Genomic DNA, 18,441 nt, shown 5'->3' on the forward strand with positions numbered 1-18,441 from the left:
CTGGGACTCAATGCCCGACCACAGGGCATGAAAACCTTTGAAAATGTCTTCTGGGTTTTAATTAAACATCATTCAGTCCCAACAAAGCCTCTCTCATATGCATCCAAAATGCACTTTGGAGTCCAACATCCTGCACAAGTTGTTTGTGTTGTTTCGCTCGCAAACTCGCTGAAATTTGCTTTGAAAATCTGGTGTGGTTTTACAGAAGAAGCCAAAAATATCCGACAGGACTTGCATACATGCACCAACAGTGGACATTCAGTGCATGCAGGGGGAACGTTGTTCTCTGTGCTGGATAAGCACACTGCTGGCCAACACTCACCAGAAGATTTAAAACTCAACTCCTCTTCAAGCCTCCTTACTTACATTCGATACAGAATGTCACACAGGCTTAACTACACTTTTGTTGTGTATCAGTGTGTGTGTGTGTGTGTGTGTGTTTGGGGCTGGCCTGCAACAGAAACCGGCAGCCCAGCCTGTACTGTAGGCTCAGCTAATTGCTCTCAGCAGATCCAGTTTGGGCAGGCTCAAGGTCAAACACTACAGTATGTGTTCTTCACTTTCCAAAGGACACTGAGAGGTGGTTTCACTGTGGTCTGGGATGTGATGAAGACATGTGGCTTATTATTTATGATTCTTCTTTTAGACTACAGGGCTTTGGCCACAATGCAGAGCTTGGTTTATTAAGTTGATATTGAGTATAATTACTACACTGAGGGCTGTAGAGTAATAACTAAAGAAACAGAGTAGGTGGTTGACAGCCTAATCTGTTTCTGATATTTTTAGGTTTTGTTCACGCCACAGCTCGTTCATATCTGAAGTGTTTTAATTATCCATGTATTTACCAAGCTGCTGTGCGCCAAAGTCTGACTTTGGCTCAATCTCTGCACCATTTTTGACGGAAAACAACATAACTGTGCTGGACCACAGCTCCGCTCCGAGAAGACTGACGGAGTGCCGAGGCCACTGCTTCCACGAACCGCGGCAGCAGTACGCTCCTCCGTGGAAATGGACCCTCTACCAGGAGACCCTTCCCCTCGCCTCCCCACCGCCGTCCTGCGTCAACCTGCCGGGGAAGGCTGTCTATAAGGGCTTACCTTCCCCTCCGGAGATGATGTTCAATAAGGACTGCTTTCTCCACGGCGCGGCTGCTCCGCGTTTTCACGGCCAGGCGTTCAGCGGAGACCCGCCGAGCCTCCACGGCAGATACACCGTGTTCAGTCCGGACTCCCAGCTCCTCGTCCCCGCAGGCCTGAACAGAGTCCTGCCCCCTGCTTTCGACCAGTTGCTAGAGTGCGCAGAAAAGAGCCCGAAGGCGAAGGAGAAAGAGGCCGAGTGGACGGGCTGTGACGGCGGGGGGAAGAGCGAGGTGAGGTCGGGGTCAGGCTCACCGCGGGCTGGGAAAGAGGACGAGGAGGATGCGCGGTTACCCGGCGGCTGTGGAGGAGACGACAGTGAGTGGAAGTCATCCAGCAGCCTGCTGCAGTAACGAGCGGGCTTCAGTTAGAGGACGTAGCCGAGATGTTTGAGTCTGACAGCAGCTTCTGCAGCCACAGACGGGCTCACACATTTGCGCAAACATCCTGTTGTTAATACAAATATGAAATAATTTTATCATTTCTGCAGAGTCCAGGAAAACTTTCCGTGGTGTAAAACAGAGCAGGTTTCTCTCTGAACACACAGAAATTCACATAAAACTGACTGAACATTTGGGCCGTCAGGAGCAGCCAAGAACAGTCATTTAGCAGGCCTTCGTCTGGGATAAAACAGACGAAAATTCAACTCTTTTATTTATGTATTTGTTTGTTTGCCACACAGCCCGCTTCTCCGTGTTCAGTCCGTCTTACTGAATTTATCTCAAACTTGAAGCGTATTGTGATAGAGAAATATAATCCACACGTCCAAAAACATAAAGAAGGTATTGAATGGCTCAATATAACAATGTAAAAAGATAAGATAGGATAAGATGAGCCTTTATTAGTCCCGCAGTGAGGAATATCTCTCACATCTAATATGCAGCTCAAACTCGTAGACGAGTTTTAAAAAATCGTACTTTTCGTTAACGTTAACAGTTTTCATTATGTAGATTTCGGTCTGTTTTAAATGATGGTTAGAAATGGATTATTGCAAAGATTCGGCAGTTGAAACATCAGTTAGTAAAAGCGTACTAACCGTGTTTGAGGGCGTAAATGAACGCGCACATCTCAATGCAAACAAACAATGTAACATGAACACGTTATAACGAGACCCTTCGTCTAAACTCACATCACGAAGGTCATGTTAACTTCTGCAGCCCACTGACATTGACTTTCACCTTAAATTAAAAATTAAAATTATTTTCTGTTAAATTCGATTCGACTGATTCACGCGAGTTTGTCAAGTCAATTTAAAAGGGTTTTCTTGCGGTTATTTGGAAAAGATGTGAAGCCGAACACCAAACTAAACTGCACGTGTGTGTGTGTGTGTGTGTGTGTGTGTGTGTGTGTGCAGCAGAGCCCTGTGTGAGGAGGAAGAAACGAAGTCCCTACTCCAAGCAGCAGATCAGCGAGCTGGAGCGAGAGTTTCTCTTCAACATTTACATCAGCAAGGACCGCCGCCTGCAGCTCTCCCGCCTGCTGCGCCTCACAGACCGGTGCGCTGCATGTCGCAATGCGCCTTTAATTAAATCCCACTTGAATATTGCATTGTAAAAAAATAATAAATAAATAAAATAAAATAAAATAAATGAAGCAGGACAGGCAGGATAATTCCGATTCAGGAGCAGTAAAAGGGACACACCTGGCTCAGCTCAGGTTAAATCAAAGTCAGGGTGACGGCTGATTGGTGCTCCGCTCAGCAGGTGTTATTCAGGTGTTATTCAGGTGAATCCTCAGTGACACTCTGCAGTATAACACACTCACTGTACTGCTGTCTGATTCAGCAAAAAATAAGAAAGTACTGAAGTGCTCTGAGTATTTCCACTTCTCACCACCTTATACTTCATACTCCACCGCAATCCAGAATACTTTTTACTCCGCTAATGTATTTTTGATATTCTTTATTTAGTCTCATAATACAGAATATAATCAACAAGAGAAATGTGATGGAATACTGTAGACGAAGATAAAGAAATTCACAAAAGTGATTCAACCATGTGTACCATCTTCAACATTAAGGGATGAACACATGAAAACATCCATAACTGCAATATAATAAAATATAATACAATAAGTATTAATGTGAAATCTGCACAATGAGTACTTTTACTTTGGGTAATTTAAGTATGTATCTGTTTTGTATTTTTGATGCTAATACTTTTGTACTTTTACTTCAGTAAAAAATTTAAATGTAACACACGGCTTCAATAATCTCACAGTCAACAGGGCAAAAACCTGAATGGGACTACAAGGCAGACCCATGACAATTTATCTGTTATTAACTGATAGAAAATGAATCAGCTACTAATCTGAGTTCTCTTTCTTTTTTCATATCGTTACTGAGCGAAGATCTCTTTTTTCTTTCTTAGGCTCTGGGAAATTTTGATTTTCTTAGCTTTTGCACTTCATATTATCAACTGGCAGGTTGGCATTTGTGGCCCAGCTAACAGTTAAGCAAGAAGAACGAGAACTTCTTAGTTTGTAAGCGTCATCATTGTCATATTTTATTGAGCACATGCATATGTCAGGCCACAACCAAAAGCGATCACACTCTGAGTGTTCTGTGCGAGGAGAAACTCGAAATAGACTCTAGCTCAGCTAACTGTACAAAACGTGTGTGTTCTTTCCTTTGCTGGTGCAGACAGGTGAAAATCTGGTTCCAGAACAGAAGAATGAAAGAGAAGAAACTGAAAAAAGACAGACTGCAGTTCTATACAGGATACCACCTGTTCTGACGGACAGAAGAGGAGGAGAAGTAAGAAACTGTGGTTTTCTTTCAGCGTCAATCACTGTGTCACTCCAATGACGTTAAATAAAAATCCAAACAAACTAATGAGTAAAGAAACTCTGTTCCTCCCTGCCATCAGAGGAGAAGTCCAGCACTCAGGTTTAGGCCCAGTTTTTCTTGTGGACAAACACACCGTGGACAATGAGAACCGAATGTTCCATGTCTCATCTAGAAAACACCCCAAACGCTCCTCTCGCCTCATGCGAACCCGACTTTCCTCTGAAGTCATGTGGTCTAATGTGGAGAAATGAAGCCGCTCTCTGCCTCAGGCCTTCGTGGCCTTTAAATGCTCTAAAGCTGGGCACACACATTCTTTGCTCTTTTCATCTCCAAACCAAACTAAATACAAGGAAACATCAAGCACACATGCAGAGCTTTGTGTTCTTATCTGCAGAGCCTTGAGTTTTGGGCTTAACTTTTCCTTTTTTTTTGGGAGGATTCAGTGTTGATGTGCACTGCTGACAATCGAATGACGGGTGAATGAGGTCTGGGTTGGGCATCTGAATAGATCAATCAGTTGTTTGTTTCTAACTGACATTCCTGCAGGAGGTTAATAAGTAACAACAGTACGCCTCAGAAGATCAAACCGAATCATCTACTTGCAATGTAAATATGATCATTTTAGGCAAGCGAAGACAATCTGCATGAACGATTCTGATATTTGTGAGAACTCATATTGGTACCTTTTTGTTTCTGTGTTTTAGCTAAAAGACTGTTAAGGCTGACTGCATCAGAAAGACATACAGCTCACTGAGTGAATGAGTCATTATTTCCAGCCTATTTTCTACTTTTGTGTCAAGTTTGTGTCCTTGCATTTATTGGATTTCAGTATATTCATGTATTACGTTTCAATACATGTACACTTGAAGTATCTATGAAGTAAAATATTTAACAACCTTCTCTGTAAGAGAAGCCGTTTGTTGTTTGTTTTGAAGGGGCTTTCATGGACAAGTGTGTATTCATTGATTTGATGTAAAAACCTTGTCGTTAAATAAATCTGAGTTGTGAAGAATTTATCACATGATTTTGTGTTTTTGACTCTAAAATTTACTAAGAGATTTTAAACCTTCTGAAGCAAAAAACACATGGAATTCATGTGGTCAAATTTTCAGGTAAGGGTTAGTCTGACGATGAAAATATTGGGGGACAAACCAGTTTAGTCACGTCAAATTTGTCTCATAAAACTGATTTTCTTGGAAAATAAGAAAATATTTAAGACTTGCCTCAAATGCCAGTTTGTGACAGTGTTGTGTGAGGCCATTCACAGAGATTTGTTTTATATGCTAATAAAATAAAACTAACGTCATGTGTGATCATTTCTGCAAAACATTACATTAAGCAGAATCACAATTAAATAAGCTCATATTTTAGTTAGATGATGCCTAAATCATAATCACAGCCACATTAACTAAAAAGCAGGCTGTTAAGTGAGTAACTGCAGCCCCATGTTCCACTAATATAAAACGCCACATGCACAACTGAAGAGCATAAGTCTGAAACTATGAAAGAAAATAAGCGAGCGTCATTAAATAGCTTGTCTGTCCCGTATGCCGAGTTCTGACCCAGACTTTGAACAAAGCCGGTCCAGACGGCAGAAACACTCGGTGAGTCCAAGGCTGCAAATGAACCTTGAACCGCAACACACCACAACCACCACTTCCTCAACCTAATGACTTTTTATTGGGGGCAATACAGACAGTCTGCTGTCTCTCTGCCTTTGTCTCACACACTCACCCAGTGTGTGTGTGTGTGTGTGTGTGTGTGTGAGAGAGAGAGAGACTGCGCATGAGTGTGTACTTGTGTGTGTGACATAAAAAGTAGGAGATGAAAGGACAGATTGTGTTTCTGGTTGGAACTGAAGGCATTCAACCTAATGACCTACAATAAAGTCGACCACAAGAGCCTTTTCTACCAACACAAACATGTTTTAAACCGATTTATGTTTATATTCTTATATTTTATTGCTAAACATTTAGTTGTTTTCTTTTTTTAACACTCTCAAAGAAACAGAGAGCGCAGTAACAATAACTGTAGAAGTATAATCCTAGTAGCAGAACTACTACTTACTGTCATGCAAATAAGTAGCTGAAGTATTAGTATTCGGCAGTATTAGAGACAGTAGTACATATCAGCAGCATCAGTAGTAATAGTATAAGTACTTGTAGCAGTAGTTGCAGCAGCACTACTGGAAAAAAGTGAGATTATAATTCAGTTATAAGACGATGTAAGTGTTTATCAGCTATAACTCCTGTTGAGCTCACACCAAAGGTGAGGCTGGCTTATAAAGAGGAATGGCACATTTATAGTTAAATACAACCGTAAAAATATTAAATATGCATTGACAGAAGTTTGAATTATTCGCTCATGTTGCTTTTATCTGCTTACTGCAGTATGTTTGAACCACGTGTCTGTGCCTGTGCGTGCTGGGGCATCTCAAGTACGTTAGCAGTGAAAGCAACAGTAACAAGTGACAGCAATGGAAAAGCTGCGTGCGTTTCACAGCAGGTTGACCCCCTCCAGCACCACAGCAGCCCAGATGACACAGCCACATACAGGACTTCATCCAGCCCGAATCCTCAGGGGTCCCGCTACATTCAACAACAAGCGCTGATTCACGTGTTTTCCCGAGACCAGTCGACAAAGTCTGCACCATCTTGATAATGTGCTAAGTACGGAAGAGGCGTTAATGAGTTACCCTGATGCTGAAAGAAATCAGAGGACTGAAACATTTCTGTTAAACTGTTTCCTGTTGAACAGCTGGACATTCGTATACACTGGTTATCCATTGAGAGGCAGGTGGGTTCAGGTGGTCTGAAAGAAATTTTGTGTTATTTCATTTAACTAATGCGTCACTCATTGTTAAAGAGGGCTGTTTGCTCAAACCTTACCCTTCATCCTGTTGGAATCAACCCACATAAAGTGAGTCTGGAGTTATATTCAGCAGTAATAAGAATTAAAACTGATAATTCACAGGACCAGATCTTATTAAATGCAACGTGTGCTGCAACGCACACACATCTGTGCCCAGTTGAGTGAGGCAGGGCGGGATTCCCTCCAACTTCTAACTCATCCAGCCAGCAGATGGCGCTCAGAGTGCACAAGAAACAGCGATCAAGGTCTATGTTACAACACGGCTCGTGTTTGTGTTTAGGCCACGCCCCCATCCGGCTCTTCAGCCTCTTCTTCCAGCCAATGGAATTTCACTTTCACTCACAAACAAGGACACAGTGACGGTGAACGGAGACAGTCTTCAAATTCTTTGGCATGGCGCCAAATATGGTGTTTGAATTGTAAAGTTTACAGCATGTTAGAATAATGTAATTAAATTATATGTCCAGCTCGAGTAGGCCGTGACCACCGATTCATCAGACCAACCGATGGACTGACAGACGAATCCAAAATGTCCATTATTCATCAGCTAACAAACAGTCCTGCGCGCACACACACACACACACACACATTCCAGTGAGGATTTAAATCTTTATTTAGTTTGAGGAACACATGCACGTTCAAATTTTCCAAACAATTTTAAACTCACCAAAACTGGAGATACGTGGCTTTCACGTGACCGAAACGGATCTCAACAGCAAAACATCCAAATGGAAAAAAACCCCCAAACACTCTCCTAAAATGTAAAATCCAGGCAACATAATTTTATTTATTGGTCAATGACATAATAAGCGGGCTGCTTCAGTAGGTACATAAATAAAAACAAAAGACAGCTAAAAGAAATTCACACAGGCCTAACATAAGCGAACCATGACAGCAGAAACGGAACGATTTGAAGATGCAGCTGAACACGATTTGTTCCTGTAATTTGGGGCAGCAGTTACAGCAGGAGCAGAAGGAGGCTTCGGGCCAGAAAACATGGACTTCTGGGGAGAAGGTCGCCTCAGCGCTCCAAGGAATACACATTATTTTTACTGAAGGCTCAAGATCAAGGAAATCACTTGTCCAGACAAAGAAAAGCCAAACACCATCTATCTATTCAGTCCCACTTTGAGGACACACACACACACACACACTTCAAACAAGCTTGTAAACGACTCCCTGCCACTTTTCATTCAGCTTGTAAACCACGATTCAAGAATAGAGTTTTAAAAGCTAAATGTGCTACGTCCAGATCCATCTGGCAGCAGGCTCACATTTCTGAGCACAAAAGAATTATTTGATTTATTTCCTATACTGGGTAAATACAGTCTAACCATGTGATCCACTTTGTAACCAATGAGCAGCCGAGAAGAAGGTAAGGGCAGGAAAAAAATACTACCATTTTAGGGGAGGATGTAAGCCACTATACCAGCCCATCTAACGTTTTACAGTCGCACTTAAGTGTATTTTTATTGAAATAATAAAATAAACATGTCGCTAACGAATTATTATTCCATGATGGGGCTCCAGACAGAGGAGCCGTACGGTGCACATTTCATCCCGGGAGGCTTGCAGGGCTCGGCGGCCGGCTGCGCAAAGCCAAGCCGGGGAGCGGAGGAAGAAGAGGGGACCCCCGGCTCACACATCCCGGATTTTTCACATTTTTCCACCAAACAATCCAGCTTAAACGGCTTTTCTCCTTGGACAAACACGTCTACTACCTCGCCATCCTCTCCTCCGCAGCTGCAGTCCACCCCCGGCGCCCCCATCCCCGGCCTTTTCCATCCACATCACCTCCTGAGCCACCACCACCACCACCCGTACTACGGCCCGCAGACGCAGACCCACGCCGAACACCTCGCATCCTCGGCCGCTACCGAGAGCAGATTCGTCCGCTGTTGGGAAGGGGCGACTCCCAGCTCCGAGTCCTCTCTGTCCCACGCGTCGGCCGCTTTTCCCGGGGGTCTCCCCGCTCAGAGTGACCTCTCCAATCCGAGCCCGAGGTTCGAGGCGGTCAAACCCGAGAACTCACCGCCGCCACACGACAGCCCCGCGGAAAACAGCTTCGCCAGCCCGACCGAGGTGGTCCTCGAGCGGCTTGGCAGCGCGGAGGAGCTGGGAAGGAAGCCGGAGCCCAAAAAGGAAGACGAGGAGAGAAAAACACAGCTTGACCCGGGTAAAGACAGATACACCAAACACCAAACTCAAGAATGTTTATTAGTGTGCGCATACGCAGGTGTGTGTGTGTGTGTGTGTGTGGGTGAACGCGGCCTAAGTAAGTGTGTGTGACTTTTATAGCCCTATAAATGTCTTGTAAACGGTAAAATATAAAACTTTATTGTCCATTAAAATAATTAAGGTGCTATTGCTGTTATTTACCCATTTGTCACAGGTAGGCTGGCGCTGCAGATGAGTAGGCTGATGAGTTTTCGTGCAATTAATCCCCGAAGCTTGTTTTGCCAAAAAACATCTTAGACATGCAGTACAATTGTATTATACTACAACTGTATAATTGTACAAGCATGTCTATTCAGAAACACCTTCACAAGTTACTCAGTTCACCCTTTACTGCTGACAGCTTTCACAAACGTAACATCAACCAAATGCCTAAAACAGCCACAAATAATTCTTATATTTTTTGTATATCAAATTTTAGATTCCCAAGCTTATTTATCAAAAAATCTGAATTACAGTAAGCGAAAATATCAGAGAAATGAGAAATAAGGTACAAGATGAAGCAAAACGACATTAATAATAATTATTATAATAATGGTGATGATAATAATTTTCCTGGCTTTACACTTTAACTTTCTATAAATATAAGCCACTTTTGTAACAGATTAAAATCCTGTTACCTTTAAATAAAAAACGTTAAAAGAGGCATCAAAGGAGGTCTCTGCCAACCTGGAGTCCAGTCCAGTTCATCACATAAATAATTCAGAAAGTGAGGCAAAGTGAGCAAAGATGTCCTCTGTGTGTGACTAAACGACTGCCGAGCCAAAGCCAGAATACTTGTTGCTCTCTTGCTGTCTGTCGGTCTTCACTGTAATTTCACGGCCCTCTCTGGCTGCTTTACGTGGCAAATAAAGCGCTTTTCATATGAGTCAAAGTCTCTCCCCAGCTGCAGTTTAGCAATTCTAAAAACGAGGCCCGGCTTGGCCGTTTATCCACACGGCCTCCACTCGCACTGAGATCTCAGTTTCACATAATGTGACACAATGTGAAATTACTGAAAGGATAAAATGAGGATCCTAATGCCACTAAGACTCAGAGCAGTGTGACTGAAAAGAGAGCCGAACTCTTTATTTATGGAGCTGTGTTTTGAGTGTGTGCTCTTGTTTCTTTTTCTAATGAGCCAAAGGTTTAAGGCTCATAAAACGTGTTCCTGAGGATATTTTCTTTGATTTTTATGTCAGCCTTTGAACTCCCCACACAGCACACAGGCATGCAGATGCTCACCAACCCACAGAAAGTTAAAGGTCCTGTGTGGTTAAAGGTCCAGCAGAGATGGACCATAATGGAGTTATTAGTCCATAATCACCCCAAACTAAGAATTGTTGTGTTTTTGTTACCTTAGAAGGAGTCTTTTTACATCTACAGAGGGAGCATGTCCTCTTTCACAGTCATGTTGCACCACCATGTTTCTACAGTAGCCCAGAGCGGTCAAACCAAAGGGCCTATTGCCTTCTTAGCAGCCAACAAGGGGAGGGTGAGACGAGGGGTGATGAGTTACCTGTAGTCTGCGACCACGCCGCTAGACACCCCTAAATCCTACACACTGGACCTCTAAAGTAAAAAAAATCTGTGCCACTCTGTTTCTCCTTCTGCAGAAAATCCATCAGCTAGTTGGATCCACGCCAAATCCACCCGCAAGAAAAGGTGCCCATACACCAAACACCAGACCCTGGAGCTGGAGAAAGAGTTCCTCTACAACATGTACCTGACCAGGGATCGGCGCCTGGAGGTGGCAGGACTATTAAATTTGACAGAGAGACAGGTCAAAATCTGGTTCCAGAACAGGCGGATGAAGATGAAGAAGCTGATGACCCGGGAGAGGAGGAGCATGAATGAATGAGGCTCTGCAGTTTTTTTCTGCAGTTAAGGCTCAGAGCTCCAAGATGCCCAACATCTGTAACCTCAGCCGGCATGATCGGCTCTCCGTGGACTGCGGCGCTAACATGGCTGCCTTGGAAAACTGCAGTGGTGAAGCTCTGCAGGGGACACCAGGATGTGTTGTAGCGTTTTCTTTTTGAAAAAATATTCCTATCAACGTCTTTTGGCCTTTTCATGTTAGACCTTCTGAACCACGGTGTAAAATTCTTCCATCTGCATGCTACCAAAATGAAGAACCTGTATAGTTGTAAATAAAGCCCAGAATAAAACATTTACAGGGACATCCATGAGTTAATTAAAAAACATTCTAGATGATATGAAAGACTTTAAAACACATCTGTTTTTGATAAGGTTGCATATTTCACATGTCCAAAAGTGAAACTACTTGGCACATGAAGTACTTGACTTCACATAAACTATCCGCGCTTTCTGCCAAAATGCAAACTGTGTTTTATGATTTAATGCTAAAACTATTGTCCTCATAAAAACGACTTTCAGTGTGCCAGACGAGGCTGCGCTGCGAGGCAACTATCAAAGATGTATCCCATGAGTCATGTTGAGTCTGAGCAGCGGTCTGTTGTGGCCTGAAAAACAGCCTCAGAGTGTTCATTCAAAATGAAAATGAAATACTTGTGGAAATGAAGCAAACAGAAGCCTGACACTTAAACTAATCGCCTAACAGAGACAAGAACAGGAATTGTGTTCTTTACTGATCTGTTTGTTGGCTTTAGTTTGGTGTCTGTTACATTCTTGGTTTGTAGTGCTTATATTTTAAGTCCAGTTCACCCAAGATACTGTTTTCACGTGTGAACTATATGAGAACCACATGTGAAATCCAACAATGTGAAATGTGCCTGAATGTGAATATTTAACACGTGAAATGTATTGATTAGTATCTGAAATGTGTTCCAGAATGAACAAATTCACATGTGCTCCTTTGCAAGAGAAAGTTTCTTCTTAACCTGAAACTACATCACGTGACTTTACTGTACACGTTTATCAGAGAGGTCACGGATGGCCTGATCATGTCTGCCTGCTAGGCGGCATTGAAGAGAGACGTCACAGCTCCGGTGCTGCATTCACGTTACCTCTTGTCACCGCAGAGCACAGACTCCTGTGAAAAGTCTAAGAAACACTCTTTGCCTGCGAGGCTGAAGAACAGAAAAATGTGTCGCTCATTACATGTGCACAGCCTGAGGTCAGCCCACGTGCCCACGTGCTTACAGGTTATCATTGCTGTTATTATACACAGTTTGCAGCTGTAACCTCAGTGCATGAGCAGAAAAGTATGTCAGGTTTGCTAAGTTTTAAATATGTGTGATCCACAGCGTATTTCAGGTGTGTCCAGGTGAGGGATGCCGCCTGAGAGGCCTACAAACTGATGATCATGGTTATCTGGCACCTCCTTCTCCTTACAACCAACCCCAGTCTTACCCTAAAATAACACTCATAAGGGACTTTTTACATTTTGTTCCTTGAAACCGAATAAGCTTCATCGTTATTTGTTTTTGTTGTTGTTGTTGTTTTTACAAAACGTGCATGTTGTCCAATGGGGCGTATTTGTTGTTAATGTTGTTGCTGTTGTTGTCATTGTTGCTGTGTATCTGTTGTTACTGTGGGTCTGATAAGCAGATATGGCCGCCATGCCTGTTCCTTCTCACACACACACACACACACACACACACACACCAGTCATGCTAAGCTACGGTGTGACAGCCGTCTGATGGTTCTTCCTGTGTTTCATACGGTCACATCACGTTAAGACAGACGAACGTCATCGGGACGTGTTGGTGTTTTGTTTGTTTGTTTGTTTTGTTTTTCACGAGACGGACTCAAACACACCACCTTCTCTCCGGGATAAAACGGAAACACAACAGGCTCCTGCGCTGCGCTTCAGCTGGAGTCAAGATGTGATGAAATGAGGCACAGGCGAAATGTGGGCATTTTTTAAATAAGAAAAATAAAAGAAATGAAAGCTGGATTACATCATTATTAATCATGCGTCTTTCCTGTTGTTTTTTTTATCATTATTATTATTTTTTTTAAAGAACTTACTTCTTTCCACTCAAGATGCAGTCCCACGCGGACATCATGACAGTAAAATTATTTTTATGTACGTAATCGTTTGGTTAGATTATTCGAGATATTACAAAGTTAAAACTGTAGCCTAACATTTACAGATTTTTTTGCATGAAAGAAAGAAAAACACAAATATTAGATATTATTCTACTGCTAGAATTACTGCGTCTGATAAAGAAATGAGTCTTGTGTCATAATATCATCCAGAAGAGAAACAAACGCTACACAAGCAGTATGTCGCGTTTCGCTGGATTATGGTGCCATAATGCTGTTTATGTTTTTTATCAGAATATATTATTCCAACGTCAAGGTGTCTCACTGCTCTCAGGTAACGTGGTCCCGGGTTTCAGTCCACAGAGAGACATTTCTGCCTCCGTGTTTTGTCAAAGTCAGTGCGGCGCCTCGTAGCTTCCCTCGTTTATTGCTGCCATATAAGCTGCTCAGCGCTCATCCTACTGCAGGGTCATAAACCAACAGCATGCATTTGGAGAATAAACGTGACTTTCCCCACACTCAGCACACACACACGCACACACACACACGGAGGTACCATAAAGTAATTTAGCCCAGACAGTCATCGTGACTATATGGTTTTATTGGACACCCTTTCCTGCCTCGGAGCTTCAACTGTCCTTCTAAATGTTAAAGTCATTGTCTGCAGATGAGACCAGACAGCCTCAATCACATCTAGACGCACAAAACACAGGAAGTTTCACCAGGCCTAAAACAAAAGCCTTTGAGTTTTATTATTATTATTTTGTAGGCTTTTATTTTTATTTATTTTTTTTTAAATCCAGACCATCAGATGTATTTAAGGTAAGACCAAGTTGATCTACAGCTTTAATGCCACCAATCGTCACCAGCACCGTTTGCTGTGATGAATGATAAGAAATTTTAACTCTCACTGCTTAAAAAACCCAAACGGTCTCATATCGTTTCATTTCTAAATTAAAATGTCGCTGCTTTTTACGCACGCAGTGTGTGACTTATTTCCAAATATTGACCGAGTGCTGGCTTTTTACACAACCGGGAATAAAGCCATAAAGAAGAAGAAAGCTGAGAAAGAAAAAATGGAAATTTGTTAACGTTGTATAATAACAAAATCTAAAATAATGTTACACTTTTTTTATTTTACGCAAGGCAAGAAAAATGCAGCACAAGAATTGTACGATAAAGGATAAGATAAATAAATAATAATTATTATTATTAATAATAATAATAATTAAATAAATAAATATTTTTTTGCAAAACAAAAGAAAAGAAAAAAGAAAGAACAAAAAAGGTTTCGAAATGCCTTTTAAATGTATCAGAAGAAGGTGCCATAAAGCAGAAGACAACCACATTAACGGCCAACTACAACGGAGGGAGCACTTACTGTGCTGCAGAAATTAAACTGGACGGCACAGTAATGCTGAAATGATCGCTCTCGATTAAATGTTGTTCCCCACGCAGCGTCTGCACTAACAGCAAAGCAATGCACGGCGGTGCACGACCTAACAAACTGAAATCAAACACAAAAGTGTATCTCGTTTTTAAAATAAAAGACAACAAAAACAGATCGGGGGTTTTTTAGCTGTGGTCTTATTAGGAGGAAGTTGAACAATCTTCTATTCTTTAAAGTGCATACAAGCGACGACATGAAACCACAATGTGGAGTAACACTTAGAAATCTGTTTCTGAATCGTAAACCGAGTTTGGTGATTTCACGGTCTCAAAGTGAAGTTTATCTGTTACAGAACCTGCAGCATCAACAGGCAAAGTGCAACACGCTGCCTGTAGGGACAAACTCCGCCCGCTGGGTGGTGCTGTGGCGCTCAGCGGTTCTATGGTGTAATGGTTAGCACTCTGGACTCTGAATCCAGCGATCACCTCACGGAGCGAGGCTTGACCCTGATTCACCGTCCGTCCATCTTCAGCCCACGTAAACGTAGTGAACGTAAGTGTGACCAGCTAAAGTGTTTTTATTCCGCGACATCCGGCCTGTTTCACGTCTGCACTTGCAGATTACGAATTCAGCAGCTGCTGTCGCGTTAACAGCTTGAACTTTGAAATCTGAACTGGCTGGTTTCTGCTCGGGTCCTCTGGTCCAGAGGTAGTAATGCATAAAGGCAGCAGTTAAATGCTCTTTTTCATCCATCCTGATGTAAGTCAGTAGACAAAGTCAAACAGTGTTGTTTAAATCGTTTACATGTGAGCATAGTGCATACACACAGTGGTCTCTCGTTCTCATTAGAGCCCTCAGAGGCCTGTGTTGCTGCTTCCGCTTTCCCATCTCCTCTTCAAACCGAAAACCGAGACCTTCGGGTCCCTGCAGTCACCTGAACCTGCCACCTGGCATCCCACCTCACTGACACAATCTTTAAACGTTTGCCAGTTTATTTAGAGTGCTTATTTTAAGCCAAAAGCAGTGGAAAATTGAGAAATTCCTCACAACGCATCTAGAAAATAATTTTGAAAACTTCTACCAAGTATTGTAAAAGAGTTACATAATTCAAAACAAGCATCTTGTCATTTAATCAGCCAGTTGGCTTTCACCACTGATGAAGCATAACATAAATTACAGTTTTGATATGAACGTACAGCCGTTTAAATGTTGTCAAGACATCTCTGTGTTTGTGTTCTCCGAGAGTCGCATTGCTATAACGGTGAAATCATAAATCATAAATCTAGACAAAAACAGACGATAAATTCCCAGCTGGTTGAATTACTCGGGAGTGCAGCGATACTGGAGAGTGTCAAAGAATTTCCACCCTGAATTGCTTTGTAATGTCGCTGTCGTTTTATTTAAATGTTGTATTCACAGTCCGTTGTGTATTTCCTCAGGATGAGGTGATGAATTCTGAATTCAGGACGCAAGAGGAAAGTGTGGCAGCATCAGGAAGGAGAGAAAACGTAAAGTTTCTCATCCGACTGATTTTCTGTTTGCTCTTGTTTTCCAAGCCTCCTTTTACTTAGTCTCTTCAACTAAAATGGCAGAAATGCACAGCTGGGTTGTGGTATTAAAGCACCTAAAGTAAGATGGCTGCCGTTACGAGCTGCAGCCATTTGTAGAGCGAAGACAAAAGAGCCTTAATGCGTTTGTGACTTAATGTAAATCCTGAAATGTTCAATGTGCTGAATAAACCGACGATGGCACTCTGAGCATAACCACAGGGCCAGTTGATTTCAGCTTCTGCAGAGTATATGTGGCCATTAAAAGGCCCTGACAAGATTTGTGCCACTTAAGTCTGGCAGCAGTTATCAGAGAATGTCAGACGTGAAGACACGTAGGCGTGTCTGCTGTTTCATTTTCATTTGTTGGCTCTGCCAAAGATGCTAAAGAAAGGCTCATCTGAGCATCAAAGCCTTGGCAGTGTTGTGTATTTGGATAACAGACAGCACACCTGTACTGCGTTATGCCCCCATCAGATGCTTCAGATAAAAGACAGGTGATGCTAAAAGGTTTATACTAAAAAGCATAGAAGTGGGTCGTGAACGTGGCCATTTGGCTCATGTTATAGACAACATTTAGCTTCATATAAGGAGGAGTTAACAGCACAATCAACCCAATTGATTTAGCAGTAAATACTGCAACAACGTGCTGTGATTTTATGGAACCCACTCTGCATGCTGCTGCTTGAGTTAGCCTGCTGGATTGTCTTCCAGCAGCAAAACAAAAGCTGGACTTTACTGCCATTGACGGTGGGTTCAATAAAGGAAACATTGCTCACATTGTGAAGCTTACTGTTCCTCAGAAAAAAGATTACAGTGACTGGAAGAGGTGTTTCACCTCCACAATGCTACAGTGATAGAGCTCATTGTTTAGCTGCCCGGCCCACAAATCTACTGTTTTGGTTTGTCGACTGCAGCAGGCAGCTGTTTTCAGTGAAAAAGCTGTGAAACCTCATTGCAAACTACCTGTCCACCATCAAACAGCAGACGAGCAGCTGGGGGCTATAGCTGAGGAACTCAGTGAGAGAGCATTCAGTAGCTGAAGAGCCAGATATTTTCCTCTGGAGTTCGTAGAAATAAAAAAAAGAACAAAAAGAGAGAGAGAGAGAGCTAAAAGAGAGTGAATAATGGGAGGAACTTATAATTCACAACTCAAAATGTCTGCTGACGTTGCTTTGTAAAAGTTGACTGTATAAAGAAGAAACTGCTTCCTACAACAGACTGTCTGGACAAAATGGGATGTTTCGTTGCTAAGTTCACATCTTGCTTCCGCTGCCCCCACGTGGTCATATTTTGTTACTGCAGGTTTAAATTAGTCGGACTCGGCCTTCTGTGTTTTTTGTGACAATAATAATAATAATAACATATCGACAAGCATAATAAATGTTTAAATATATCAGTATTTCTGAAGACGATATTCTCTAAGAAATTCTCAAACAATCCAAATAATTTCACTAAATATTAAAAATTTTCGAGGACCACTTTCATCCGATAGCCTAATTTCACTGGGAAATAAATTAAAGTTTGGCTACATTTTAAATTATTCTCCTTGCTAATAATCTGTAGAGCACTTTTCAATTTTCCTTATATTTTATTCATTCAAACAAATGTAACAAAAGAGGAATCTCACTGCAGCCGTGCAAAAAGATCTCACAGAAATGAACGAGTTTAAAATTCCTTATCGCACACTGTGGAAAAGAATTGTGATTTTTCTTTACATTACACACATTTTATTTATTTTTTTATCTGGAGGCCTAATCACATGGAGATTCCGCAGTGCCGCCGTAAAGAAGAGCTTTGCTGTGTCACCGCTTTGAACACGCTTTAAATGAGGCTTTGCTTTAAGTTTGGGGACTCTGATATTATGAAGTTTTGCTTTGAACATTTTTCTTTTTTTAAGCTCTGTCTCATAGAGGTTTGGCGGTGGACTAAAGCGCTTTTGGTTCAGATTTCCGTGATGTTCTCGTTTCCTGAACAGTGATGGACAAATACAGGCGAGCCTAACATGAAAATGCAGGTTATTTTGTTACAAAATAATGATAATAATAATCATAATAATAATGAACTAAAATGCATGGATTAAAATAACATATAAAGCTGGCCTGCTGGTGCCAGAGGATGCAGAAAAAACATTTCGTATTTTCGAAATGCAGAAAAACAGATTAGTAACATTCTGAACTTGTAGAAAATGGCCGAACATCCAGATTGGTCATAAAGTAGGCTACACGAGGTTCAAGAACAACACTAAAAATAGTGAAAATAGTTTGTCTCGTTTAAGCAACAGCTTGCTCTCTGTCGATGTTAAAGAATACGACTGAACAACAACAACTTCAGCCGCCTCTAAGGGCGACTCATTTCTCTAATATTCCTGCTGTTCACGCATCGATTATTTTCCCCGCAAACGACCGCAGCGTCTCGGACTGAAGACGGGCGACCCGCCTCAAAACGAGCGGACGGGAGTTCAGCTCCGGAGACGGCAGGTCCCCTCAGTGAACTCGGCCTGTGATCCACGTGTTTCAGGAG

The 18,441-nt window shown here is 42.1% G+C and overlaps 2 protein-coding genes across 2 annotated transcripts; both read left to right on the forward strand.

Annotated features, from left to right (window-relative positions):
* The first annotated feature begins 758 nt into the window (after positions 1-758).
* LOC124065687 (homeobox protein Hox-D11b-like) lies at positions 759-4,797 on the forward strand. Its single transcript, XM_046401314.1, has 3 exons — positions 759-1,454; positions 2,491-2,632; positions 3,778-4,797. The coding sequence occupies exons 1-3, from the start codon at positions 836-838 to the stop codon at positions 3,869-3,871; spliced, it is 855 nt and encodes a 284-aa protein (XP_046257270.1). The 5' UTR covers positions 759-835; the 3' UTR covers positions 3,872-4,797.
* A 3,333-nt stretch (positions 4,798-8,130) lies between these two features.
* LOC124065686 (homeobox protein Hox-D9b-like) lies at positions 8,131-11,898 on the forward strand. Its single transcript, XM_046401313.1, has 2 exons — positions 8,131-8,971; positions 10,626-11,898. The coding sequence occupies exons 1-2, from the start codon at positions 8,287-8,289 to the stop codon at positions 10,868-10,870; spliced, it is 930 nt and encodes a 309-aa protein (XP_046257269.1). The 5' UTR covers positions 8,131-8,286; the 3' UTR covers positions 10,871-11,898.
* The last annotated feature ends 6,543 nt before the right edge of the window (positions 11,899-18,441 follow it).

The sequence above is a fragment of the Scatophagus argus genome, chromosome 10 (assembly GCF_020382885.2).
Source record: "Scatophagus argus isolate fScaArg1 chromosome 10, fScaArg1.pri, whole genome shotgun sequence".
Taxonomy (NCBI): Eukaryota; Metazoa; Chordata; class Actinopteri; family Scatophagidae; genus Scatophagus; species Scatophagus argus.

Bases quoted from the DNA above. Each gene is read 5' to 3' on its own strand.
- LOC124065687 (XM_046401314.1), top strand. From the start codon at position 836: ATGTATTTACCAAGCTGCTGTGCGCCAAAGTCTGACTTTGGCTCAATC. The intron at 1,455-2,490 runs GTGAGTGGAAGT...GTGTGTGTGCAG, and splicing joins CGGCTGTGGAGGAGACGACA to CAGAGCCCTGTGTGAGGAGG. The intron at 2,633-3,777 runs GTGCGCTGCATG...TTGCTGGTGCAG, and splicing joins CTGCTGCGCCTCACAGACCG to ACAGGTGAAAATCTGGTTCC.
- LOC124065686 (XM_046401313.1), top strand. From the start codon at position 8,287: ATGTCGCTAACGAATTATTATTCCATGATGGGGCTCCAGACAGAGGAG. The intron at 8,972-10,625 runs GTAAAGACAGAT...CTCCTTCTGCAG, and splicing joins AAAAACACAGCTTGACCCGG to AAAATCCATCAGCTAGTTGG.